At 32.2% G+C, this 27,202-nt stretch overlaps 1 protein-coding gene across 1 annotated transcript in view; it reads left to right on the top strand.

Annotated features, from left to right (window-relative positions):
• The first annotated feature begins 5,191 nt into the window (after nucleotides 1-5,191).
• The window catches only part of LOC118182238 (adhesion molecule nephrin-like), a 324,602-nt gene continuing 302,591 nt past the window's right edge, over nucleotides 5,192-27,202 (top strand). Inside the window, exons 1-6 of the mRNA XM_035351562.1 lie at nucleotides 5,192-5,198; nucleotides 5,771-6,115; nucleotides 7,899-8,009; nucleotides 14,496-14,699; nucleotides 16,735-17,031; nucleotides 24,315-24,605. Coding sequence (XP_035207453.1) covers nucleotides 5,192-5,198; nucleotides 5,771-6,115; nucleotides 7,899-8,009; nucleotides 14,496-14,699; nucleotides 16,735-17,031; nucleotides 24,315-24,605 — 1,255 coding nt within the window. The remainder of the gene's footprint in view (nucleotides 5,199-5,770; nucleotides 6,116-7,898; nucleotides 8,010-14,495; nucleotides 14,700-16,734; nucleotides 17,032-24,314; nucleotides 24,606-27,202) is intronic.

The following is a 27,202-nucleotide window of genomic DNA, read 5'->3' as shown; positions in this document are numbered from 1 at the left end:
AAAATTAATAAAATATGCAAACAAGAAATAAGAACATACAGGAATAAAATGTTAATTTCAAAAACGGAAATGAAGAACATTCAAATGGAAGAATTCGATGGTTGTATAATCATAAAACAGCAATACTTAAGTACAGCAGACTTGTAAATTGGAAGGGAGCAATGAAGGTAATATTTGAAAAGTACCGATAATCGAAAAAGGTAGAAAAATGGTTAAAAAAATTTGTAAAAAAAACTGATATAAACCAGTACTGCATGTTATTTGCTACTGGCAGTATAAAGAAACTAAAAAATGAATATATATGAAGAAAAAAATCTGAAAGTGTCCATATTTTAATGGTCATCCAAAATGACTCTCTTAAAGTTTGGTATAGTTTATCAATAGAGATGGCCTAAACTAAATAGCGAAACGTTTTTATACGACATTAGAGGATATTTTACACTACGATTACACTACATTTTTACACACTGATTATTTTACACTACACACATATTTACACTACGATGAGAACGTTATATATGTTCTGTATATCTAATGAAATATAAGCGAAATGAATAGTGAAACATTTGATATCATACGAGATAAATATATATTTAGACTTCAATGAAAACATTTTATATATTCTGTATATCTGAAAACGGAAAAGCATATGATGTAATTTCAGAAAAATATTGATTGTTTTTATTGTAATGTGTTTTCCTAAATTCAGCTTTTGAATAACTTAAGTTTTTAATCAATAACAGACAGAATAAATTTGAAAGATCTTATATTTAAACTTAATTTTATATTTTAACAAATGACAACCCCCTCGAGTGAAAAGTTAAACAACGCAACTATCCGTTTCGAGAAGAACAACTTCCCAACATTGACGCATGGACCATCGGGCATTTTCCAAGACGCCAAGTCTCTGACACATACGTTCATTTGCTTCAAAGACTTCTGCAAAAAAATGTTCTTCGGGCATAACAGGATTTTTGCAAACATATTATTTATATAGCAGCACATAACGAAATCGAGGATGGTATGCCAGATATTGTTGAGACCTTAGGTTTAATTGCACCGGGATCTCGCGGTACAGTTTGACTGAAATGTGAAGTCGCTCTTGTGCGCTGAAACCACATGTTACAGCGAATGTCTGCCAGTATGTCATGAAGTAATTTCGATAACATATCCTCCAAGATTATCGGATACGTTCACCCGTCCAGACGGGTTGGTAAAAGATATGGTTTTAGTAACCAATCTTCTAGAATTCCCAGACAAAGGTTTATGGTAGCTTCTTTCGTAAGGGAAACTCAGGTTGGAAAATCGGCTTGCGTTACAGCTTCAGAGACCACATGTCTATTGTACAAATGAATTGTCTTTGCATGGCAGACAGACAACACTTTAAGTTGAACAAGGACTTTCGAAACACTTATTAACCAAATGTAAGAGGAAACGTAAAAATTAAATAATTAAAAAATTAGTAGCACGATGCGATTTTTAAAGCAATTGACAATAATACATGGGAAGTTTCAAACAAATAGGTATTTTACTGCAAAATAATTAAACCTTTCACCAACAGTTTTACTTCAGTTTTGTTAGACGTTCGTACAGTAGAGCAGTACAGTTTTCAACGTAGTAAATATTACGATTATCTAGTGCGACAATCATCATTCACTAAAATTAGCCTCAAACATGGCATTGCGTTCTGCATGATATATAGGAGGTTCCAGCTATAATTTTTGCATGCGATAGTGACTAACTTTTTTTAATATGGATAATAACATCATATGTCTTCTATACACTTGCGACTTCAAATAAAAATATAACTATTATGGCAATTAAGTCTTCCTTTATGAAAATTATTTCATGTTTTTTTGTGAATTTCTTTAAAAACAGCATCCTGCTATGCCTATACTTTTGTAAATATTTGATTTTTAATTTTTCTACTATTTTTGTTTATCTATATGTGCAACGTAGCTTTTAATTAGTAGGTATGAGAAATTGTATAACATGGAGAGCTAAACGAGTGTGAGACTAATTGCTGAATGTTCTTCATTCGGTTTGAGATCAACGTCTTTTAATGTTTTATTTTACTTTATTATCCACTTCAGTTAACTTCATTCCGTTACGTATATTTTATTTTATTAAGCTAATTTCAAATAAAATACCGCAAATGATGCCCCCTACGCTTTTTATATATATTATGAATTTAAAATTTTATTCATTATCTGTTTGATAAATTAAAAACATTTAAACTATTGTATTGATATCGTTCAACTATCTTGCTTGCATAGTTTCTCTAATAAATAATTCCTTTTACTTTCTTTTTTTTTTCTTTACCAGTCTATTTCTCAACATGATATATCATAATTTGGCCACCAGCGTGCTCTTTCGCACAATATGCTACAAAGATATTTTCGTGAAAAATGTGCTTGTTTATTTCCCACTATAATTAGTACCGTTTTAGATTTCTAAGAGAAAATTATTTCTGTTACATTAGTAGCACTGCGTATTAATTGTATGGTTATCAGGACAAGTTCATCGCGAAAACAAGTAAGGAAAATTAACTTTATTCCTGAATCTGAGAATGAGTATATAAAAAAAAAATAAGTAAACAATGCAACAGTTAAAGAAGGAAATTTTTTAACTTAAAAATTAGTATTATTTGATTAATCAATTGGTTATTGTTTATACGTTAACTTTGTAAATATTGTTACGAAATATATTATTACTTGGCTTGGTTTTTATTTTCCTTTGTTTGGATTTTATCTTTGTATTGAGGATAAACAATTACGCTTACCCTGCATTTGAAATGAATATAATAATGAAGCAAAAATATTATACTGTATTTTAACATTGTTCGCTGTTCAAACATAGTATCATTTACAATGCATATACCATTGTATCATTACCAGTGTATACCCTATAGCAGCGTTTCTTAAACTGTGGGTCGCGATCCCCAGGGAAGTAGCAGGAGCTGCAGCAGGGGGGTAGCCACCAAAATTTAGCAGTTTTGATATTCTTTTAACTTATTATGATAATTTTTCATTTACCAAATATTTTTACACAATGCATCTGAAAATAGATAAATATAAGACAATACAGATAAAGAAAAAAGGAAAACGTTTCGACTCATTCTTTTTATAATAGAAACGTTCATTTTAATTGCTTTTGCACATGACGCTGTCATTTCGTCTGTTACTTACTTAAAATTTTCACATTGTTCTATGTCTTAAAATTAGAAATTGAAGTTAATGACTTAAAACTGCAATAGCACAAGTGGAAAAATTGACAGTTTCACTCACTCGTGTGTCGGATTTGCGCAATGCTTATGGGGTCCCACAAAATTTTCGTAAGTATTATGGATTCCTGGGGGTTGCGAAAAACTCTCAGTGATGAAAAGGTGTCGTGACTGAAAAATGCTTAAGAAACTATGCCCTATAGGATAACACGAAGCTTCTTCGTATTTCACAGTTATGAGAAGTTCCGACTTCCGCATTTTTAACGTCTTAAGTGATTAGCACATTTGCTGCATCATATAAATTAAGCAAATTAATGCCTCAAATCACAATATACTTTCATTACACAACATCCTTGAGGTTATAGTGTATGCTCAAGGTTGTTGAATTACTAATTTTATGTTTCGCTGGCTGGGCATGTTTCTTTTCTTTCAAGTATAAGTGTATTAAAACATTGCTACGAATGGAAACTATACATAAGGCAAAAAGTATCTCAGATTAAGAGTATATGCCACATTTTATCAGAAGTAAGTATTTTAAGTGCAACAGATTATTTCTGGATGTAGAAAAGTATAATATTGCAGTAGCAAATAGTACAATATAAATGTAGTTTACTGTACAGTAAATGTAAAAACTTACGGCTGGGTATTGTTCCTAATCTCTGCGATGCGATGTAGTAATTTACCAAACAAGTGATGTGTATAGCAATGCAAGAACGTATCTGTCAATGAAACATTTTCAGTGCATTGATACATATATGTGAATAGTTAACAAAGCATATGATATATAAAAGAAATTCAAACTTCCCAAGCATGTGTGGTATAAAAATAAGACAAGTTCAAAAAATATTAGCGCATCAAAATGAGTATGATTATCTTAGAAAATATAACAGGCATAAATTTGTTTTCAGAAGCTGCGACGTCCAGGTTGCACGACAAGAACTTTACCATCCGACTGTTAAGCTGTTTGTGTTAATTGAGGCTTGCGTAAATCCAGCATTGCATTCAGTTTTCCATAAATGAATTCAATATTCACTAATTAATATTTTAACATAACGATACCTGCTTACTACCTTGTGCAGATGCCACCCAACCGGTAAAGTGGTTAGCGTCGCTGACTGCCGCTACGAAGGGCCCCGGCTTGAATCCCGGATAAGGCATGGATGTTTGCAAATGTATAGTGTCAGTGCGGCATGGTGGCACTCTAAAACTTCTGCGAGCCGAAAGTCCTCTCGTGCGGTTTGATGGAGAGGGACCAGGGTGAGAGATCTTCGGACCCGTCCCTTCGGGGTGTTCTCCATCAAAATTGAGGGCGGAGCTGAGCTAAATCGCACTGTCACCTGTAAAGTGCTCAATTACAGGCTTATCTTGCTCTCCTTGCCACAAGGAATTTCATGGCCTTGAGACGATATTACTTTCCAGACAAGTGAGCATAAGTAACAACAACTGGTGCATATAATTAGTCTTCAATTCTTCTAGCTGTAATCTCTCTGCTGTATTAGAATGGAATTTGCATCGAATATATGCAATTATATTCAGCTTGGGTTTGATATATGCTAGATAAATTACAGAAAAATTGTATATTTATGTTTGCTGTTCACAAACAATATCATTATCGAACAATTTAAAAATGTATGAAAAACCTTTTATACAAGTTCCTCATTAAATCCTCATTAAAATACAAGTTCCTCATTAAGAACATTTATTCTTATATAACATATACTTACATGTACTTCATATTTTATAGATGTTTATTATGATAAATGTGCATGTAAGTAAAGTGACACATCTCGTGAAGTGCTAATATCTCTATAAATTTTGAAAAATGTCTTTATTCTTGTGATTTTTCTCTTGAAGTACTAAATTTTTTTTGTATGTTTGTTCTTGTTATATGTTTTATTTTATTGTTACGTGTATAGTAATTTAATGGAAGTGGTAACTGTTTAAAGAATTTTCTCTTATCTTTTATTCATGCATGGTAATGAAAATCTGTTTACAGTGTGTCATAAATCGCTAAAAATAATAATAAAATAAAATTAACTATGTCATAAATCACTAAATTTTATCACTCAAGGTGGTTATAATTGCACCTTAGATGGTGATTGTCCGCACGCAGTGCAATATATGATATCAATGCTTTCAGAATTTAATTAAATTTAATATCGTGCGGTACATCCCCGAGAATTATATTAGGACATCAAGCTTTCACTTTTCTTTAATTACTGTATGACAATTTCCAATAAAAATCCGGCATGCCCCTTATTTTAATTTTAATTTCACATGACCAGCAAGTACTACGGTAGCTAAAATAATTTTAACATTTAGTACATTTAACTGAAACCGTGCGATTTAATATTTTGCGCATGTTTTTATTCATTATAAGTGTAAGAAAAAATTCTGACTTTAAGAGTCATATTATATGCAGTCATATGAGGTATATTTCAGTTAAATGAATAATTGTTTGATAATGGCCGTATTAGTATTTTAATTATGAAAGAAAACATTTTCCGAGATGTGTAATTAATTATTTATTTTTCTTTCTTTTTCTAGTACCTTTACCTATATCCGAATACGAAGCCGTGGCTGGAGGAGAAGCCTATTTGCCTTGTAATTTCACTCTTCCAAGTGATCCAGAATTGGTGTCTTTGATGCTGTGGTACAGGGACCAAGAAAGAGTACCAATTTATACACTGGATTTCCGCAAGGGAACAAGAGATAACCCAAAACATTTTCCAGTTGCAGCATATGCTGAAAGATCTTATTTTGATGTATCCAAAACACCACCTACGATCAGGCTAGATTCTGTAAGCATAGAAGATGAAGGTTACTACCGCTGCAATATAGAATTTCGGAGATCAAGGACGGTAGTTCGAATAGTGAAGCTTAATATAATTAGTAAGTAAATACAAGCTATGTTAAAATTGCGAGCTCTAACTATGATTACTGTTTTATTATGATTTCTTTTAATCCAACTTTCATGAATTATTTCTGAAGCTTTAACCAATATTAAATTATAAGCTAATATGCAAGCAGTCTCAGAATATTATGTCACAGAAATTAGAATGTATTCTGTAATTCAGCATTATGTAATAAGACTTTGCGTAGAAATGTATTACGTTATTTTTTTAGGAACACAAATGCTAGTTACGAAATTTTAACTCATTTTCATGTAACTCGTATCTGATTTACACATACATACACATGTATGGTACAACACAAACTGAATTCTTACAATATGAACCTTCTATCTGTTTGTATTATATAATACCGCATAGGAGAACATTTTTACTTCCTTGTAAGAATTAAAGAAGTACTGTATTCGCAAAAAAATTTGGTTATCAGATTTCAAAGGAAATATACTTTTTGACCATTCCCTGATCCATTTTGCCTATTTCTTGTATGACGTCTGTATTTTCGGAAATAATAAAGTATCTATATTTCAAAATCAATTTATAAAATGGGTTCAAAGGAGATTTTTTTTTCGTGACGTTTGTATCTCGCCTGACTCAAAAAGCTGAAATTTTAGCCGTAAACGCTGAAATTTTCTGTATGGGACTGCTTTAGAGCCTAGGTGTGCGCCTCCATTTCTATCGCAATCGCTAGTGCCAAAAGTGTATATAAGATATCTAATATATATATATCCATCCCTTCATCCTGCTTGAAATTCCTTACCCGGCCTTTATTTTCGCAATCATTAGTCATAGAAATATAATTACAGTAGTGTTTCAAATTATAAAATATATTTATGTTTTCAATTTCAATTCAAAAAAAAAAAAAATTGGGGGCAATCTAAATTTTAATACGGTCTTCCGTTTCTTTGCCCATATTTGGGTAAATTTTATACTCGTTATAATAAAATAAAAATAAAAGAAGAAAAAATGAGAATGATATTCCGATTCAGATAAAATAAAAATATAACACGTCTGTCTCCCGTGACACAGAGGTGACCGAGATATTGAACTTCAAAATTGGCAGCTTTTGATGCTATTTTCCAATTGGGCATGAGGGATCTATTAATTTAGAATATGTTTAAATGAAGAAATATGAAAAATGTTTAAATGAAGTGCAGCAAAAGAAATGTATAATTTTAAAAGCCGTACAAGGAAGCCCTGTGGTGCCCAAATCAGGTTTTTAAAAAATATAACAGTTATGTTATAGACATTACTTTTTCATGTATATCAAAATATGCTTAATATATTACATTTAAACTACTAGATTTATACAGGCTTTGTTCGGAAATAATTCTTCGTTTTAAAAGTGTTACATAGTTAAATCTTCGGAAAAAGTGGAAGGTCTTCAAATTCAGTTCTTGATTTTTAAGATAATATGTGTATATATATATATTATTATAAGTAAGGTTGTAAGAACAAACGAAAAAAGACCAATTTAGGTCAAAAGTTTGAACATTGTGCTGCAAAATTAAGGAAATTAGAAGATAAATTTTAGTAAGCACGCCAGAAAGTTACCATATATATATGCTAGGCATACAAATACTGGTAAAATTGGATTTAAAATAAATCGATTTCCTTTAATGTTCTTATAATTTATCAAATGATAGGAAGGAAATTAACCGGTCTGTTTTGAAAAGAAGCAATTTTTTCCGTCGAGTGTCAAAATGCTATTTACTCTTTATTAATTGTCTGCTTAATAATATTTTCTCATTTTCATTTTCCTTTAGTACCTTCCCGATCGGTTTTGATTATGGATGACCGAGGACAAAGGTTAAAAGGTTTAGCAGGACCCTATGACGAAGGTGCTTATCTCGCATTGCTTTGCGAAGCAGATGGAGGTGAGAGGTTATGCATTTTACTCAAATTACCTTATCTAAAGTCTTTATGGAATTTTCTATGTATTGCTAGGAGGGAGTTATTAAAATTTCCGCAGATAATTTGTGGAATCGTGAGTAAATTAAGGTCATTGATTAAAGCGCTCTGAAATTAAATCGCTGAGAAGGTATTAGAGACTAATATGTCCTGCAAATTTATTGAATTGTTAGGAAGTTAGTGAAATTGATGGTATGTTACAAATGCGTATGAAGTATCGTGAATATTTGATGCGTGTTTTAGTTAATGTTTTTATAAATGAAGTTTTTATATAATTAAAGCTAATGCAGTATAGTGTAATAATTACATTATTTTATTTAGATTTAATCATAATAACATATCTATCCCAAACTTAGTAACATATGCAAGTACTTTAATAATTAACTCTTTAATGTCGATACAGTTTGATATGTAGTAGATTGAAATTTGATTTTAAAAAAGCAATCAACGAAGCAGTACAATTCAAAAAAAGAGACGGCTATGAAATTACACTAACATTATGTTCATTGATACAGAGCTGCGATTAATTAAAATTTTAGTTGCACTGTGTTTAAGATGTAGAGCAAAGAAAAAGAAACTTTGTAGCCTAATTAATTTTCAACTGTGAGAGTGTATTAAAATCATGTGATACATACCTGTAAGATTTAATTTCTACTTTACTCAGGATTTTACATTGATACTGAATTTCAGAGCAATTATTTTGATAGTTTTATTGTCTTGTTGAACATAGTTGTTTATACGTTTCTTTACTATATAACTGTACCTTTTAAGGAAGAATTATTACAATTGGTAGCAGAAATAATTAACGTAAGCAATTTTTCCTGCAGGAAATGTTATCCTAGATTACATCGCGCCCGTTAGTTTCATCAAAGCAACTTCACATATTTACAGTTCAATACAATTTCCAAAATATAACACTGCATTGTTTAAACTAGTTATAATACGTTGTAAAAATGGGTCATTAAAACAGTTACCAGTTTTAAATACTATTTTAACATGTTTCGATGTAAACAATGTTAAAAGACCAAATTAAAGAAATTCTTTAGTATTAATTCGATGCATTTCTTTCATTAAAGTATTCATTTAATGAAATCGCATTTTAATTTCATTGTTGGTAACGGTATTATTATTAATAAAATAGATAGAAAATTAAAATAGATCTGATTATTAATAAGTAGGAAAAACAGGTACTGCAAATTTTCTAGTAATCACTCAGTATAACGCTGGTTTAACATTTATCTCTTAGCTTCCTGAAACGATTAGACAGCCAAAAAATAAACTTCAATGATTATTCTTGTAACGATTTGATCCGTTGAATGAAAAAGAGTAATCAAATGTCATTTCAACAGGTAGCCATTTATCTTAGAGCATAGTAAAGTATCTAGGTCAATTTATAGAAGATGATTAACAGCTTTAATTTAATTTACAAAATTAAGTGTTTCATTTGAGTACTAGAAGGAAATCCCGTCGCACTGATTAGTTTTTTGTTAATTATGATTGATTTTTAAATGGCATACTTAAAATTTAATTACGTTGTATGTTTACACAACATTCACAACTAATGAAATATTGGTGTATGTAAATGTGTAACCAAAATTTTGCTCAATCGGAAAAGTCGAAAAATGAATAATATAGAATCAATGAGGCTGAAAAACAATAATCTCAAATTTCTTGGAAGATCATTATTTTAAAGTAAACAGATGTTTCGCAATATAATATTACTGAGATGGTGCATTTGTCGTAGGCTAGCGACATGATTTCGTGTGGCGATTGCCTCAATATTTATTAATTGGAATTATTTACTCTGAAGAACACTGCTTTTTTATTTGCCTATGGATGGGAATAGTGAAGATCGTTGTCCATTGTAGCTGTACTAGTATCGAGGCGTTCGATTGGGACCGTTTTGGTAGCCGCGTGAGGCTTCAAATTGTTGAGGCAAAGTGTTCAGTCTCAAACATTGAGGAAGTCATATCTTTCTTGCATCAAGTGAAGTTGTCTCAGCTTAAGCGAATAATATTGTCAGAAACAGTAAACTTAGAAATATCTAAGAGACGACTTTCATGGACTGAAATTCTGAGACTGACTGAAATTCAAATATATAATTAAAAATAAAAAAAAATAAAAAAAAAACTCAAATCTGGTCTCAGGAAGGGGGGCATGCATCTTACTTCATACATCACAATGGCTTATCCACGACAGTGATTGTAGATGTCACGAGATTTTTTTTTATTCTTATTTATTTTGTTTCTATCTGTTTTATTGTATTATATTTCATTCTAGTTTTTTCTAATGATAATTTGTCCAACAAGTCTTATGACTGCATATATCTCCATAGTTTTGACTGCATATATCTTCATAGTTATATCCAGCCGTATAACAGCTATATCTTCATAGCTGTTATACGGCTGTATATTGATTAATATAGGTGTACATATTTGTATATTTATTCTTGAAGCTAACTTCACTGTTTATATGTCGTATTTGTCTTTGTTGCTTCTCATGATTGCTTTTAGTTATATGTCAACCGAAACCTCCCAAAAGAAATGACGAGAGAAAGAATTCTTGCTTTGATTATAATCTACACCCTCTTCTGAGAAATCATTTAATGGTTATCTTTGAAATGTATCATACAAGCTATCAGATGCATATTAATAGTTTACCCTGAAATATGGTTCAAATAAAATATACAAACGCCTAATAATCATTTCTTTAAATGTAAGTCTTAAAAAATTATTAATGATTTTATATAGGTAAAATTAGTATAATAAGTTCTGTTATATTTTGGCACTTATGTGAATAAACTGTAGAGCTGTGAACACTGTATTATACAAGATTTTAGTTTTATTCATTAATTAGATAATTTCATTAACTAATTAACTAAAGGCAGTAAATCTTGTTCAATTTGGCAAATTATCATGTACACAGAAATTTAATATACACTAAAGTACACTATAAACATAGAAGTGAGCGGCAAGAAGTGATCTGAATGGAACGAAAGTCAGTAGATGTGATGAACGCTTATTGAAAATGAGACTCCACTAGTATCATAGGAACTGAATGTTTTATTGAAGAAATACAGATATAATAACAACAACAAAAAAAAAAAAAAAAAAAAAACGAAACTTTGGCCTACATCTGGCTCTGAAGCAAGCTGTTATACGGATGGATATTGAATAATGTAGGTGACGGGTGTCTTCCTATGACATTGGCTTGTCATATAATACTGTTACGAAATGTACAGGCGTGTTAAGATGGCTTCTCCGAAAAGCAGTTTAGGGGTGCCATAAAATGGCAAAGGAGGTCAGCGTTGCCACATTTGGCGAGAAATCGACCATTTGGTGACATTTGGGGACAAAATTGGCGATATACCATGGACGGTTGGAGAACCTTCTGGAACGAATTCTTACCGGTTTAGCCCAGAATGTTCCCGAACACAAGCCGAAAGCTGTATAAACCCTGCTGGTCCGCAGTCAGTGTGTGTGCCTTGTCTAGCGAGCTGATAGTCATTGAGCGAATGTCTCGAAGTCTAGCGCCGAGTTGGTCGTTGAGTGCATCGAGAGAGTCATTTAGTGCATAGTCGAGTTTTGTCTTAGACTGTGCTGAGTCGAGAGTTATACTCTTGTGTATCGTCGAGTGTATCACGTGGAGAGTCTCGAGAACGACCAAACAGAGTCGGAAGCTGTACTCTGGTGCTTTGCGGTGAAGCTGTCTCCACCGTTATTGCCTGGCAGTGCGAAGGCTGAGTCGCTGAACGTGTCAGCGTGTTTATAACAGTTCGACGACTGAAAAAGTGATTTTGGAGCTGTCCTGAGAATATTGGTAAATAAAGTGTGTTTCGATACTTCATCAAGTGTCGTCCTTATTCACTTCAAATCCACACAAACCCCGTACGAACGTAAAGAAAGAAAATAACGTAACAATATGTTATAAATGCCTAGTTAAATCAGCGTGGCCCAGGGATTGTCGGAGATACCTGCTTATTAGAGCCCAAACGTGCTCTATTGGGATGAAATCTTACAATCGCGGTGGCCAGGGTTGGAATGGTTGGAAAAGCACGAAGACAAGCAATAGAAAGGCATATCGTCAGCGTACGGGCTTTGTCGTGTTGAAGAAATTGGTGGACATACGGTCATGCTGTAAGTGTGTCATGGATGACAACGAAAAGAGGTCGGTTACGAAAGGAAATGACACCAATAACTCCTAGTTGACAGGCTGTGATGCAGATAACGGTCAGATAAGTATCCCACCGGTGACCTAGACACGTCTTTCCGGGCCATCGGGGCTCAGGTCGATGCGAAACTTATCGCTGAAAACGATTCTATTCCAATCCGTGAAATTTCTGGTAAAACGAGTCTGGCAAACTGTCTGGCGGTGCGCAACGGTGACGGTAAGTCAGTGCAATGTCCTCCATTGACCTCAACCTCTTTTCGAAGAATCTCATATCAATGGTCATTGCAGTCACTGATGTCTCGATTGCACACTGGTTCGCTGATAATGACGCATCATGGGGTGTCAGCACGGTAGTGCGCAACGGCGAGGCTAATTAACTAAGAATTCACTTATAGGGAAATTCAAAATCAGACTTTTTGCTGTAGCATATTCAGTCAAGGCCTTAATAAGCGCCGAACGGTCAAGATTGCTGTAGACTGGTAGTTCGATAAGGGTTCAAACCTAGCTGACATGATTGGTTGCACTGTTGGTTTAATGGTATTCCCTATGTGTAAGGTGAATGTGGGCCAGCTTCCCTTATAACGTCAGCCACGAAAGCATCCTTTCCTTCAGACAAAAAATCCTCGCCCGCTTTGCCATATTTGAATAACCTAACCTAACCTTTCAGTTAGAAGTTCCAACAATGTTCTAAGCTGTTATACCTTTTTATAGCCAAGTCTCTTGCCAAATTAAAAAAATAGGAAGGATTTGTACTTACATTATTCTAAACATTGTTGATGCTTACCCGTGTCTGATGCGTAAGGTCGCTGAACACTGTTCATCCTATCTCGATCTGGGATCATAATTCAATCTGGGTTTAAATCCCAGCGAACGACCTAGCTCCATGGATATTTTCGTGATGTTTCATTATGTAATATAGGTATAATCCAGTTTCCCTTAGAATTTCTCCCACGAAGGCACGACTTCCTTTACGGAGATAGCCCTCGCTTCCTTTGCTACAATAAAACAATCGAAACCAATCTAAATATGATTGTGTTGTAAAAAGCGAAGTGAAAGGTACCTGAAAGTAAATTATTATTTTATAGAAAAATATTAGAAGTCTTTTAGTCTTTTGTTTTATCCAAACTGATGTTATCATAAACTGCAATGAGGAAACAACATTTTAGTACAATTGAAATACAAGATCTTTACTTTCAAACCTTCCCATCACAGATAAAATATAGCTTTGTCTTCCCCTTAAGTTCAAAATGCAAAATTTTCAAAGTTTTAAAATACGAAAAGTTATATACCATTTAAAAGTGAAATTCGTTGTATGGCTAATTTATTTTCTTTTCTGTTACACAGTATATTAATCGTGCATTTTTCTTTTGTAAATTGAAAAATATTCCAAGTTTACATCCATTGGTGAGGAAATAAATGTTATTTAAATGAAGTCTCCTCCGTCGATTAGAAAGCTAGTACTTTCCATTTTCAGTTAATGAGAATAATGTACATTAGCTAATTACAATTGTTACCAGCTTAAGGAATATTTGTTGTATACTTGACATAATCCAACAAACAGGTCTATTATAAGATGATTTATCTATCAAAGTGTTCTAAATATTAATGTTTCTGTCTGTCGTATATCTAATATCGCAAAATATTAACAGCATCTTCAAATTTAGAAGACGTACCAATTATTATTTAAATTAAACGTTGTCATAACTCATCGATATCGACTAAAGAAAGATGTATGCTGTAAGGACGACATAGTTCCACTAGACGAAATTATTACATATTAAATACAAATAGGAAATTCTTGCACTGCTGCAGAGTCCGGTTATTGAGTATAACGATTTTAAAATCAGTTGAATTTTAATTTTAATCATAAAATGATTTATAAAGGATATAATTCAGATTTATATTCATAATTATTAGAATTTCTGTAATTGTTAAATTGTTTTCTCGTAGCATTGTTCTTGAAAATAAACTTCACCTTCACCGGGAATCGAATCATGAATCTTCCTATCCCTAGGTGTATGTATACGACCCTAGCTGTATAGCCCTAGCTATATCCGATACACTATCTGTATCCTATCCATAGCTAGCCTATCCTATCCCTAGCTGTATGTATACTGAATTGAAAGTTGTAAATGGAAGGAATGGCTTAAATTCTTATACGTTTTTAGTTAATTAACACTCAGTCTAATGAACCTTCCTTTATTTATCAAAGTTCTATTATTATAAATAAATAATAATAAATGTTATTTTAGTAAAATTTATGACAAATCTTTCTCCTTCAGGAAGTCCATCTCCTTCTGTAACCTGGTGGCGAAATAAGTCGCTTTTGGATGATACATTTAACCAAGCTTCCCAAAGTTATATCAGGAATGAACTGGTCATTCTGGAGCTTCGAAGGTCAGATCTTCTTGTAGAATTAACATGCCAAGCATCCAATACAAATCTTACTAAGCCATTATCTGAATCTATTCAGATAGATCTAAACTGTAAGTTTTAATTTTAGAAATTACGTTACATACGTCTTGCCTTTGGTTAGGTTTTAGTATAAGAAATAAAATTATTTTATTTTATTTATTTATTTATTTATTTATTTATTAATGTTTAGAAATTTTCTTTACTTCCGTTAGCAGTCTTATACGATTTTAACTTTGATTTTATAGTTATAAAAGGTTATAAATGTCAATCTGAACACTATTAACGTTGCTCGAAATTTCAGATTTGAAGAGTAAAAATATATGTTGTTTTTATTTTATTAAATTCAGCTTAATATGTCTTTAATTATTGGTAATTTTATTATTGGTTAAGTTCACTATTTTTAAATTTGTTACATAGGTAATATAATTTTTAAATTATATTACCCATGTATGTTTATATATATATATATATATATAATATAGTATAAGTAAAGTATAATATAAAGTAATATAAATATAAAGTTATATATAAAGTACAGATATACAAAAATAGGTTTGACTTCATCTTCCAAAATATGAAAATAAAATAATCTTAAAAGAAAGAACGAAAAAAAAAAAATGAAGAAACGTGTGCTTGAAAATCCAAGTCAAGAGTAAGTCCTTTATGTAAAGAACCTGAGATAGTTTACAATGTAAATTAATTATTTTTATTTTTTCTCCAACATTCAAAGATCATACAATATGTATGCAAAATATGATATAAATAATTTAGACCAAAGTTACGCAACGCGACTTGAAAAAACTGCATCAACATAAATAAGTTCCTAATCTCGTAGTTGCTTCATTAGAATTGTCGTTCATTTTTGGTTGTAATTCGTTTTCAAAGAAATTGATTCATGGTTATGCTTCTTAAATTACGAGGGAATTCCTCTCAGAACAGCAAATGAAATTGGTTTGTACATTTATCCAATACTTTTATTTTATTTGCTTATTTATTTTTAGCCCGAAGGAACAATTTGCCCAGAAGGGTTGTTAATTTCTTTTTGGTATTTTGCGTCGTCCACTGTAAAACGGCGTTATATTTTTCAAATTGTTGCCATCAAATGTTAGAGCTCTGCATTGTATTTAAAGAAATGAAATAATGAAAAATCTGCCTGAAATGTATGTATGTTTCTCGCATTCTGAAAAAAAAAAGAAAGAAACAGCTTGCAGATTTTGAATAACGTAGTCCTCCACTCGAATATGGCATCTGGAAGCCGAAAAATTTCGAATTTTTTTCATTATCAATTTCATGTTTTTTTAAAACTTTAACGATTTTTTTTTAATAAACTGAATGGTTTTTTAAACCGAGCAAAAGTAGCACTTTTCCAAAAAAAGCATTTTTATCTCCAGTGTTTGAGACTATCGTAAATTCTAAAGATATGCTCTTTTTAAACATTTTGTGATACTGCTGTTGAATTGAATTTTATGGTTTAAGTGCGAAGAACATAATATTTATAATGAAAGGTAACACACGAAACGTTAAAACGTTACGCCCCTTTGGGCGTAATATAAAATCTGAAAGCTTTCAGATTTATTATTATTATTATTATTATTATGCTGTTGTTCTTGTTGAAGTATCACACACATTATTTGCCTTTGTACGTGTAATTTATACATCACTTATTTGCAATTACTTTCTTTGATTTTCAAACCATATTTTCTGAAATTGTTTTGCATTTATTATTTTTGAAATACTATTTATTTATTTATTTATTTATTGTGCATTACATACTGCTTACATAAGAATTAAAACGAAGTCAATCTTTGCGTATTGCTCTGTCTCTGCGTTTTGTATTGCTCTGTAAATCATTTACATTTCCTCAAATGAGCTAGATATCATGGAAATTTCTAACCGATCATTGGAAGTATTGTAAGTTTAATGATATAAGATGATAAAAAGCAACGGAAAGAGGAGCATTTTATGTTTCTAAATTAATTGTTTAATATGTAATCGGAAATTTTAGTTTCTTAGTTAAGGACATTTGCTTCTTAAGTTTACGTTTACGTATTTTTTGTAAATATTTCTTATCGGGAATAAAATATTTGCTTTTTCTATTTCAACAAGTGCGTCCTCTGTACGTCAGAATAACTACTCTCCATCGTCCTTTGAAAGCTGGTGATGAATTACGGCTCAATTGTGAAACTTCTGGTTCGAGACCACCAGCAAAGATTTCTTGGTGGTTGGATAACAAAAGGATACAAAGTGGTAAAGAATCCATTCCTAACAGTCGGAACATTACATACAGCAGCTTAACGTTGAGGCCAGGAGTTGATGACAATGGGAAAATGGTGGTCTGTAAAGCAGAAAATCCTGCACTTCAGCATGCTGTAATGCAAGACACTTGGTACCTCAACGTACATTGTAAGTATAATCTCATTTTACGTGAAAGGTAATTCAAAATTTAATGCATAATTATTAGTCAGAAAAGTCTTTTTTCTAGGCCTTACTTTTTTCTGCCCACACACATCGTACTGATGCCCATGCATACATCGAAATCTTAGTTTCTATTAAAATAAATGTTGTTATTAATACGTGTTCGCGGGTTAAGACATGCGACCATTGTCATAAATGAAATGGATTTCAGTGTCACATTGAATTAATGTAGTATAATAATCTAAGAAAAATTGTATTTGTGTTAAATGCATGCGATTTTTCTAAAAAAAATTATCTTTTTATATCGCTTCAAAAGGAAAGTAGTTGTGTATTAGAGGAAGCTTGAGAATCAGAATCAGAATAAAATTCGCTGAGTTATAAACGTAAAAATTTATTCACATCACAACAAACAATTATATTTTTTGCCTGGTAAATTTGATCGGCTTTGATTTCCTTTTTAGGTCAATTTATTCATGCGGGCAAACGTTTTTCTCATTTGAAGACTGCTTTGAGAGCATGAGAAATTGCCCAACCTGCAAACTGAGGAACATGAGTGAAACTGAAAATGCCCAAATAAATATGTTTATTGAAAAGTTAAACTAAGGATTGACTCTAATCAATAATAATGAATGTTTGCTCTTGAAAGCGAAAACAAGTCACAAAAAATAGAAAACACATTATCAGACCTTTATAATATACTATTTTGTATTTAACTAATGATTCATGATTTGAATATGTTTAGAAATTAAATTTTGAAATATATATATATTATTTTTCATTTAAATAATGAATATGAATAAAATAAAATTTTAGTTTGAATTTAAGAAAATCTAGAAAGATTCAGAGTTTTAAATTTACATCAGAGGTTTCCTAGAAGAGGGTTTGAAAACCTTCTGACTCAAAGTTCTCATATATATATATATATATATATATTATCCAGGCATTTTGTCTTTTAAATAGAGGTGTCCCTTCTTCAGTAGAAATTACTTCATACTAAAAAAAAATGTAATTTTATTAGAAATTCAGGTTGTATCAAACTTTAAGTAAATGATGTATAAATAATTAACGTAGTCACAGGTATTGAATTTGAAGTAGTAGGGTTTCACTTGATCTGGTAATGTTAAGTAATGCAACAACTCTAACAGACATGCAGAGAATTAACGCTGTGACTGAAGTAACTACAAAGTCTTGAGAAGGTTTAATATTTTTTTTTATTTAAATATAATTTAGAATATAAAGATGCTCTGTTGTGCAACAATATCAACCACAATTCGGTGAAGCAACTAAACAGAGCAGTCAAATTAAAGTTAAACGTTGAAAAATATTCAGGGACTACACAATATATTACTCGAATTTGGTTCAGTAATTCTACCGAAGTGCCAAAATCAAAGTGGCGGCAGCAATAGAATGTGAAGCCGAATAATTATAACTATCAGAGTTGACAAAAAACTAACACGTAGAAATCACGAGAAGCCAGAAATTCGCTCTATCTTAAAATCCCCAATCATCAGTTTAAATCAAAATCGCAATAACAACCTCGTATTTAGCGTAAGTATATTACAACACTCATTCGATTTCGAGGGCAGCTAAAGGTCCCTCTTCATCATGAGGACGAAATTTCTAGAAAGGAGAAAAAAAAAATAAAGCATAAGCAAAGGAGTCTCAGAAACACGTAGTCCTTATCAGCACGCACGTGGTCGTAACCGGAATTTGAATCAGAGTTTTACTGGCCGCCTACTTTTACTGAGCCACGCTATCTGATCAAACCTAGGACGAAAACACAAGAAAATCAGACAAAAAATAGGGAGCGAGGGGCAACTGCACCTTCACGAACCAAGTCTGAACTTCGAATAAAGAGTGTCTAATTTGCATTCTGGTGAGTAATACGGAAAGAACAAGTAATAGCAAAGTTCAAAATCATAATAACTGATTATTTTAAAATAATAACCTTACTACGTTAATGAAAATTTAAAATTCTTAATTAAAAATGTTTAATTATTGCAAAATGTATGAAATGAACAAGTGAGTTTCGTACTTACAGAGATTTATTTTAAAAAATTCGTTAACTTGTGTTTGTTTAAAAGTCTGTTCATTACAAATATTTTTTTCCATGTGGATATTAAATCTTTGTATGATAATCTTAATATGATCTTAAATCTTTGTCTGTCACCCATAGTATTCATCAATTTTTTTAATTGGGATAGGCTTTGAGGCAGCGTGGTCCAACCCGCGGCCCTCTTATTCATTTTTTTGTTGGCACTTGCCCTTCTTTACTGGAAAAAAAAAAATGTTAGTTAAATATTTGGAAAAACAAAAGACTCTTCTTACTGTTTTAAATAATAAATAACAAATATAATAATTAAATAATAAAAATTATAAAGCTCAGATAATGAAACTGTTGTAAATATTGTAAATTTAATAAGGGAGGGCAAAGCCCAGAAGCGCAGAGCATTTATTGCATTTTGTGGGCAATTTGTATGCTGCGTATGGGGATATTTCATTGTAGTGTCAAGTGCGCTGGCTAAATGTTGGAAATTGTCTGCAACAGTTTTTTAGGTTGAGGAATAAAATTCTTGCTTTCCTCAAAAACGAAAACATTGGGCATGAATATCTGACCATTAACAACCCATCTAAACGCTTTAAACTTGAAACTACAAGGCGGAAAACAAAATATAGCTCAGCTTTATGGACATATTGCAGGTTTTCGCAAAATAATTAATGTAATGCAGATTGCTCTGAAGGCAAATAATACGGAACACTTCCCATTTTGTCAGCAGCTGAAAGAAGAAAATGACACAAATGTTTCAATGTTTCATGAAATAATTACTGGTATCAAGAAAAAGTTTCAGGACAGATTCCAGGATTTTGACTCCCTAAAATAAAAACTTCCACTGTTAAACAATCCTATGGAGATTGAAGTAAGTGAGATGCCTAGCGACATTCAAATGCAAATTTTGATCTTCAGGCAGATCCATTTTACCAGACTAAAAAGTGTGATACCACTGAACATTTCTGGAAACTGATTTCTAAAAAAAACGTTTTCCACAACTTCATAAATTCTTTTTGCAAATGTTATCGCTGGTTGGCAGTGTACAGTTGTGGAAAGAGCGCTTTTTCGCTCTCAAACAAATTAAATCAAAAACGAGAAATCGCGCTGAAAGTGCTTCACTGGAATCGAGCCTGAGACTTTGTCTTCTTAAAATTACAGTGAACATTAATAAACGTGTATCAAAAAAGCAGTGACAATCATCACACTGATTTCTAAACTGTAAAATAAAGTGATATATTAAACTAGTGATTTATATGTAATTAATTTTTTTTCTTTAATATCTCTGACCCTCACTCTTCTATACTAACGTTTGATTGGCCCTTGGGTAACTAAAGGTTAAACCACACTGCTTTAAAAGCATATGTATAGTTTTTTCGTAACACTTTCCATCTTCCTCACTGCTTTTCAATCTACTTTTCTTAAAGCTCGCATCATCAGCCACATCTGAAATAAAAGATTTTATGTTATTTGTGGTGTCTTAAATACACAAGTTTTCATCGATTTCTAAATTTTCTTCCATTTGAGCACGCGACTGATTTTGACAATTTCAAACAATTTATTTTCACTGAGAGCACTTGAAACTGGAATTTCAAAGCCTGCTTTGTTAAAAAAATGGCTGAACACATTTTTTAAACGGATTTAACATCCTTTGTCATCCACTGAATGGCACTCAGTACACTGACGCATTTTGAAAGCTGATCTCTGTTTGCGCAAGCAGCTTGGCAAATAATATGCAGTAAAAACAGCTTTCTGTAATGAGCCTTGAAGTTTCTAATTATGTATTTGCCCAAACGATTTAATACTGATGTTGAATTATGTGGAAAAACACTAATTTCAGTTTAACATTTGGTTGCGGGGCTGGCGAATTTTCCAAAAATAGCAGAATATTTCTATTTTTCCAGACATTGTTTCATTAGGAACAATCAGTCATTATGACCATTTGCTTTGCGTCATCAATGAGTTTCATTCCGATGCCAATGACTCGATAATGGTTTTAGATAGTTGTGTTTGAAGTATTTTGCTTTTTTAACCGATCCAATTACAAGTGGTTTCTCAAACTTTCCTTTTATGTTACAACCAAGTAGCAAATTTCTTTGAGATTTTATTACATCATAACTTTTCTCCTTTGAAGTATAAGGTTTTTATTAGGTAAAATTCGATAAAATAATCTCTCATCTGCAATGTATATATTTTAGCATCATTTATCTTTTTTATCTAGTCTATTACAAGTTGCATATCCACTGCTAAGTCTTAAACGTAATGTTAAGCCCTTTCTGAAATGTGTCTAAACATTCATTTGATGCTTCTGTAGCCCCAGAATTTCCAAAACATATTTTGCCTTTTTCTGCAGTAATACTCCATTTACATGAATATTGTTTGCTGTTGCAGAACAAAAACAATTGAATACTACTGTATCAATTTCACCATGCTTCAATTTTTTCGTGTTGGAATGTCGTTTGAATTAGTAATCCATAATATTTTTTTCTTTTCTATCCTTTAGCACATGAAGTTGGTTTATGTTTGCCCTAAATCTTTCAAACTAAGCTTTTCAATCTCTGATACATGAATCACATGAACTTTTGTTTTAACATTAAGCTTTTCCTCTTTCAAGCCATGCTAGATAAAGTATGTAAAAATAACACGAGTACAAAACTACATTTCTGTTGCTCCCCAGTTCTCGAAAGAACTAAGAATGATTGAATTTTTTACTCTGTCAACACTGTGCCTTGGCAGATAATCCAGCCATCTCACTACCTTTTCTTTCCCATTCGTCCTTGTCTTGGATTGCCTTACAAAGTTCTTACACTGTTTTCTTGTCTGCTGAGAACTGTAGCAAGAATAGCTAGATTTTGAATTCTTTTGATTGCACCATAACTTGCACTTTCTCAATATTCTTGTTCCTCTTTTGACTAGTGAATAGCAGTTTTCCAATAAGAAAAATTAACTTTTCATTTTATTATATCCTTGTCACAAAACTATACTTCATATAGCACAAACTTACCTTGGAAACTTCAAACTATTAGTAACAAAGAATATTTGCATTCTTATTTATTTCTCTAATTCTATTATATTTTTGAAACTGCCTTTCTGCGTCCCTTAATAAGAGGTAATTACATTAAATATCCTATGCAATTAGACCTGAACCAACAGAAGTGTCCCTTAAATAGAGATGCTCGTATTCGGAAGTAACCGTTACAGGAGATACTGCTGTATATTGTCGTTTACGAGGTTCCAATCTATACGTTAGATATCGAATAATTACCGACTGAGTGAGGTCGTACATAAACTGTTTATTGGATTAGTGCGAATGCAAAAATGAACCGATTTGGAGAAACAACGCGTTTGTATAAAATTTTGCATAAAACTAAGCAAAACGTTCAAGGAATTGTGCCAGTTTCTTAACTAAACACACAAAGATGACTGCAAGAGTAGTGCTATCAGTGGTTTCAGCGTTTAAAGAACGAAGTTCTGTTGCCAAAAATCCAAGGATTGATGACCTTCTACGTCAACTTCGCACTTCGGTTGTTAATCACCCTTTCTTTTCTTCTCACTTGACCAGGCAGACTTTCTCCTTTTTCTAAATTTAAAAGCACTTTTAGGAAATGTTTGTCCAGTCCATAGCGAGAATTCAGTAAAATATAACGACAATACTATAAACGATCGAAAACAATGATTTCGAGCAATTCTTTCAAAAGTGAAATTATTGATGACAACGGTGTATTGACACTAGGGGAGTACTTTAAGGGTACAGTAGTTGAAAGGTTGCATAATGATAAATAAAACATGAAAAGCTAGGTCTTTTCGTTTTAGGTCATTTTGCATACAGGTTGATTCGCTTAACCGTGTAAAAACTTCAAAGACAGGTAGGTTACTGAAAGATGATTTAGTAATACATAACAATGTAGGGTTAGAAATGCATTCTTAGTTCGTTAGAGGGCATTGTTGGGGAACAAGTAACACCTCTTCGTGTCAAATTCGGCATTCAACAATCAATCGCAGACGAAATAGGAGGAAAGGTTTCAGTAGTTCCGAGTTAGTAGATATCCATCTAGCAAAGGGAGCGACCGACTGTTGTGGGCTAGCCCCTGTTGGCCTGTACAGTAAGTACAACATCAATAGGAAATTTCCGAAACACCAAATATTTGGACGGCTACATCAACGATTGCGCGATACTCGATCTTTCGAGACAAGTAAAAGATTCGTAAATGAACAACACAGGCACTTGAAGTAGAAAAGAGAGTGTTTCGTTATGCATAAATTAATCCACATCTCAGCGCACGATCGCTAGAATTTCGTTGTTTCACAAACCATGAGCAGCGTGAACAGCATTTGCTTCCTTCTGAATACGAACTTCTTAGTTGCATTTGCTGAAATGGTGTGCGAAGGAATTTCATTTTCTGCTGCTATCCTATTCCTACACACGTATATATGGGTACTGAAAAACCTCAGGAGAATGTGGAGTACAATATCGGTTTTCCCAAAAGTTCAATTTCCAAGAAATGCTTTCAACTATTAGTAAAATCCATTGTTTGATTCTTAAAAAATTTCATTTCTGACTTTAATTCTTGGGGAATTTATAGCATATCTTGCTTATGTGGTTTGAGATATATCGCCCAAGAACGTGAAAGTGTCGCATCAAGAAACATGAATCTGCAAGAACTATCCAGATAGCTTCTTCAGTTGGTGAACTGGATTTATTTGAAGCTTTTCACATTTACAAAAATTTAATTCTCATTAATGGTTTTACTTCCAATCCAGTTCTTTATAACTCTTTTAATATTAGTGTAATTTTTAAAGTTTCGTTATTATTTTTGTGGACCTCCGTTTTCATTTTACATTTTGGCTTTCGGTACAAATACAGCTCCTTCCTTGCAGAATTTGTTTTCTCATGATGATAAAGAGCCTGGTCCTATCGCCTCGAAACTGATAGAGTCTTTGATAAAATATACGCCAAATAGAAGAACATTGCTTTGCCTAGTTTTATGATAGATGAAATCTTGATTTTCGACTCGTTCATCATTCAGTCCAAGTTAATTTTTAACTTATTAATGAGATCGCTCTTTTCTAACTGAATCTTGCATTCTACAGTTCTAATCAAAAATGCTGTTATGTAATGCTTTATTTATATTAGAACATAGTTAAATGATTGCAAGCCTATTTGTATACATTGATTTACTTCCCTGTATATGATTTTCAATCCATTATTTTTTTTATTTTTCAGTTCCTCCGGAAGTATACTTGCAATTAGGAGCAAATATCAAGTATTCCACAATAAAAGAAGGCAATGATGTGTACTTAGAATGCACAATTCGTTCAAACCCACCAGTTACAGAGTTAATTTGGCTTTTCGAAGGGCGGAACTTTTACGGTAATTCTTCAGTTGGTATTATTATCTCCAATCAATCCCTTGTACTTCAAAAAGTTAAAAAAGAACACAGAGGGAGATACAGATGCATAGCAACAAATTCAGAGGGTGAAGGAGAAAGTTCAGATTTATTTTTGGAAGTAAGATGTAAGTAGAAATTTTATTTTCTTATAATATTAAGAATGAAAACTTCTTTACAAATTGCAGTCTGTTTATCATAAAAGCATTGGGGAAAGGAGTGATCAGGCGGTGGTTAACGATACATCAGTTCTGGGACTATTATTCACAACGGCACGTTCAAAGGTTAAAGCGGATGCATTACGCAAAGTACACTTTCAAAATAACAACTTTTATGGTAAACTTATTTTGTGAGTATCAGTTACGCTGAGATTTCCATAAAATTAATCGAGTAAAAATAGGCCGCGCTGTTGACGAAGCGAAGAAAAAATGCAAACTTTTAGACGTTAGAGCTATGACAAGAGGACCTGCAAGAAGCAGAATTGTACTAAATTTCGCCCTCTAAATGTATTAATATCGGTGCTTAAAATTGTTTTCTCCAGTTTATTTGTTTCTCATAGAGGTGACCCCTGGCCTCTAGGGATTCCGCTTCTTTCTTCAGCCGATAATTGTTTTTCGAAGCATTTCAGTATAGTGTATACGTTACTGCAAATGTGCGAAAGTCGTTATTGTGCATATTACTTAGCCTAATCTGCAGGTTACCTGATTTGCTACGTTAAAGTGCGGAACAAGAAATGCCAGCATTTTACCTAGGTAATGCACACATTAACGGCTTCCGTATTGTTAAATCTCAAAAGTTAGTTTCTCTCATTTCTTTTCCCTTTCGCTCTACTTTTCACATTACCTACTAGGCACACGTTAAATTAAAAATGAAATCTTGGCTGGGCCAAGAGCAAAGTTCTGGTACGTTTAAATTAACATAATGTTATTTATTTATTTTTCGATATCTAACAAATCAAGTTTCTACAATCAAAAGATTAACAAACTAGTTGATAGGATCAATCATCAATCAATTAAAAAATGTAATACAAAGAATAAAACGGTTTAAAATATTATTACAAATGAAGAAATGAATTTGTAAAGCACATGATAAAATTTTTCTCATTTATTAATGCAGTCTAAAGATTGATGATACTTTGAATTACATAGCGACTGGATTTTGCGACAAGTACACCTATTTATGGTACATTTAGTTTTGCAGTAGCATTTTCTGAAACCCTGCCCGATAAACAATTTCAAAGTTGCGCCTGTTTTAAGCCTGCAGAAACGTTTCTTTGTTCCAGCAGAGATCGTATTTTCACTTTAACGGGGGCCTAAGAGGTAATGTGCGGATTATCTAGGTAATTTGAGAAATGAAATAATTTTCCACACTTTGACGGGCCACCCTAGTTAATCTCCAGATTAGCCAGATAATCTGCAGAATAACTGATTTCCGCGATTTAGCGGTAACATATACAAACATAAACCTACAATAACCCAAGTGACTCAAAATATTCGCGTTGAAATAGCCAAATGTCTTTTTTTTTTTTTTTTTTTTTTTTTTTTTTTTTTTGCGTGTGTGTGTGTGAGAGAGAGAGAGAGCGAAAGATAGAATCTACATGCTCCGTTGAAAAGTGATCTGAATGTGGATATCTCGACGTAAAATTTAATTTCTCGGATATATTTATTCTGCCAAGTAAAAGCTTAGTAACTGAACCTATCCGAAATTTTTATTTGTTTTTCAAAAGCATAAAAGTTAATGCCCTATCTGGGATTTAGGACTGCTTAAATATATCCATGTAATCTTAAATGTATCCATAAATAAATCCATTTCATTTATTATTAATTATTATTATTGTTACTAGTATTATTTTTCAAATTTTGTGATCATGAAATGTTCAAAGTCTCATATGTCAAGATCCGATACATTCACGCGGGCCCACAAGTGCTATATAAATATTACATAGTGACATTTTTCTCTTTGAATGAGTAGAAACTGTCCTTAGAACTACAGCTTTACTTCTCTTACCTTTAAAGAAAAACGTAAATAAATATTCATAATACCACATTCAATGAAAATTTACGTTACAGTAATGTGGCCAAAATTTCCGTTTTCTGCAAGACAATTTGTCATTTCAATGCAGTATCGTATTTCAGGATATGTCCTAAGAAATTATCAGCATTCACTAAACATTCACGAATTTATAATAGCTGATATGGGCATTATTAATGCCGCTTCGTACAGTTCTGTGGGATTAGAAATGTGTTTAATAATGTATACATTTGTTTATATGTAACATTTTAGGGAAGTTTCAAAATGCTTAAAAAGAATCTGAAAAAAATTCTGGATTTCTCCCTCAGCTGCGTTTCGTACTTTGAAAATGAGGGTGTGAAGCTAAGCTGCCGGAAAAATTTTTAAATAATCACTATTAAAAATATTGAAGAAACATGGAAAAAATGTAAAGAAAAGGCTTAATATGAAAAATAGCATTTTGACAAAGAAAGTTTATCAGATATCAAATGATATTTAATACTGAATTTAAGAAGATATTCAGTATCCAAAAAAAAAAAAAAAAAAAAGTATCCCGCGTTTCATGCTAAAACCGAGCAAATTGGGGGGAGATATTTTTCATAATCAGAACAATCATGCTTCTTTCAAATCTCTAGCATTAATATTCTTTTAAATCTGCAATACTAAATGAAGCCCTCTTTTTATATCAGTTGCAGCAATACAGAGAAAACATTCT

This window comes from Stegodyphus dumicola, chromosome 4 (assembly GCF_044657685.1).
Source record: "Stegodyphus dumicola isolate Sdum_Otavi_A_Nest chromosome 4, ASM4465768v1".
NCBI classification, from domain to species: Eukaryota; Metazoa; Arthropoda; class Arachnida; order Araneae; family Eresidae; genus Stegodyphus; species Stegodyphus dumicola.
This window is presented reverse-complemented; position numbering and strand designations above follow the sequence as displayed.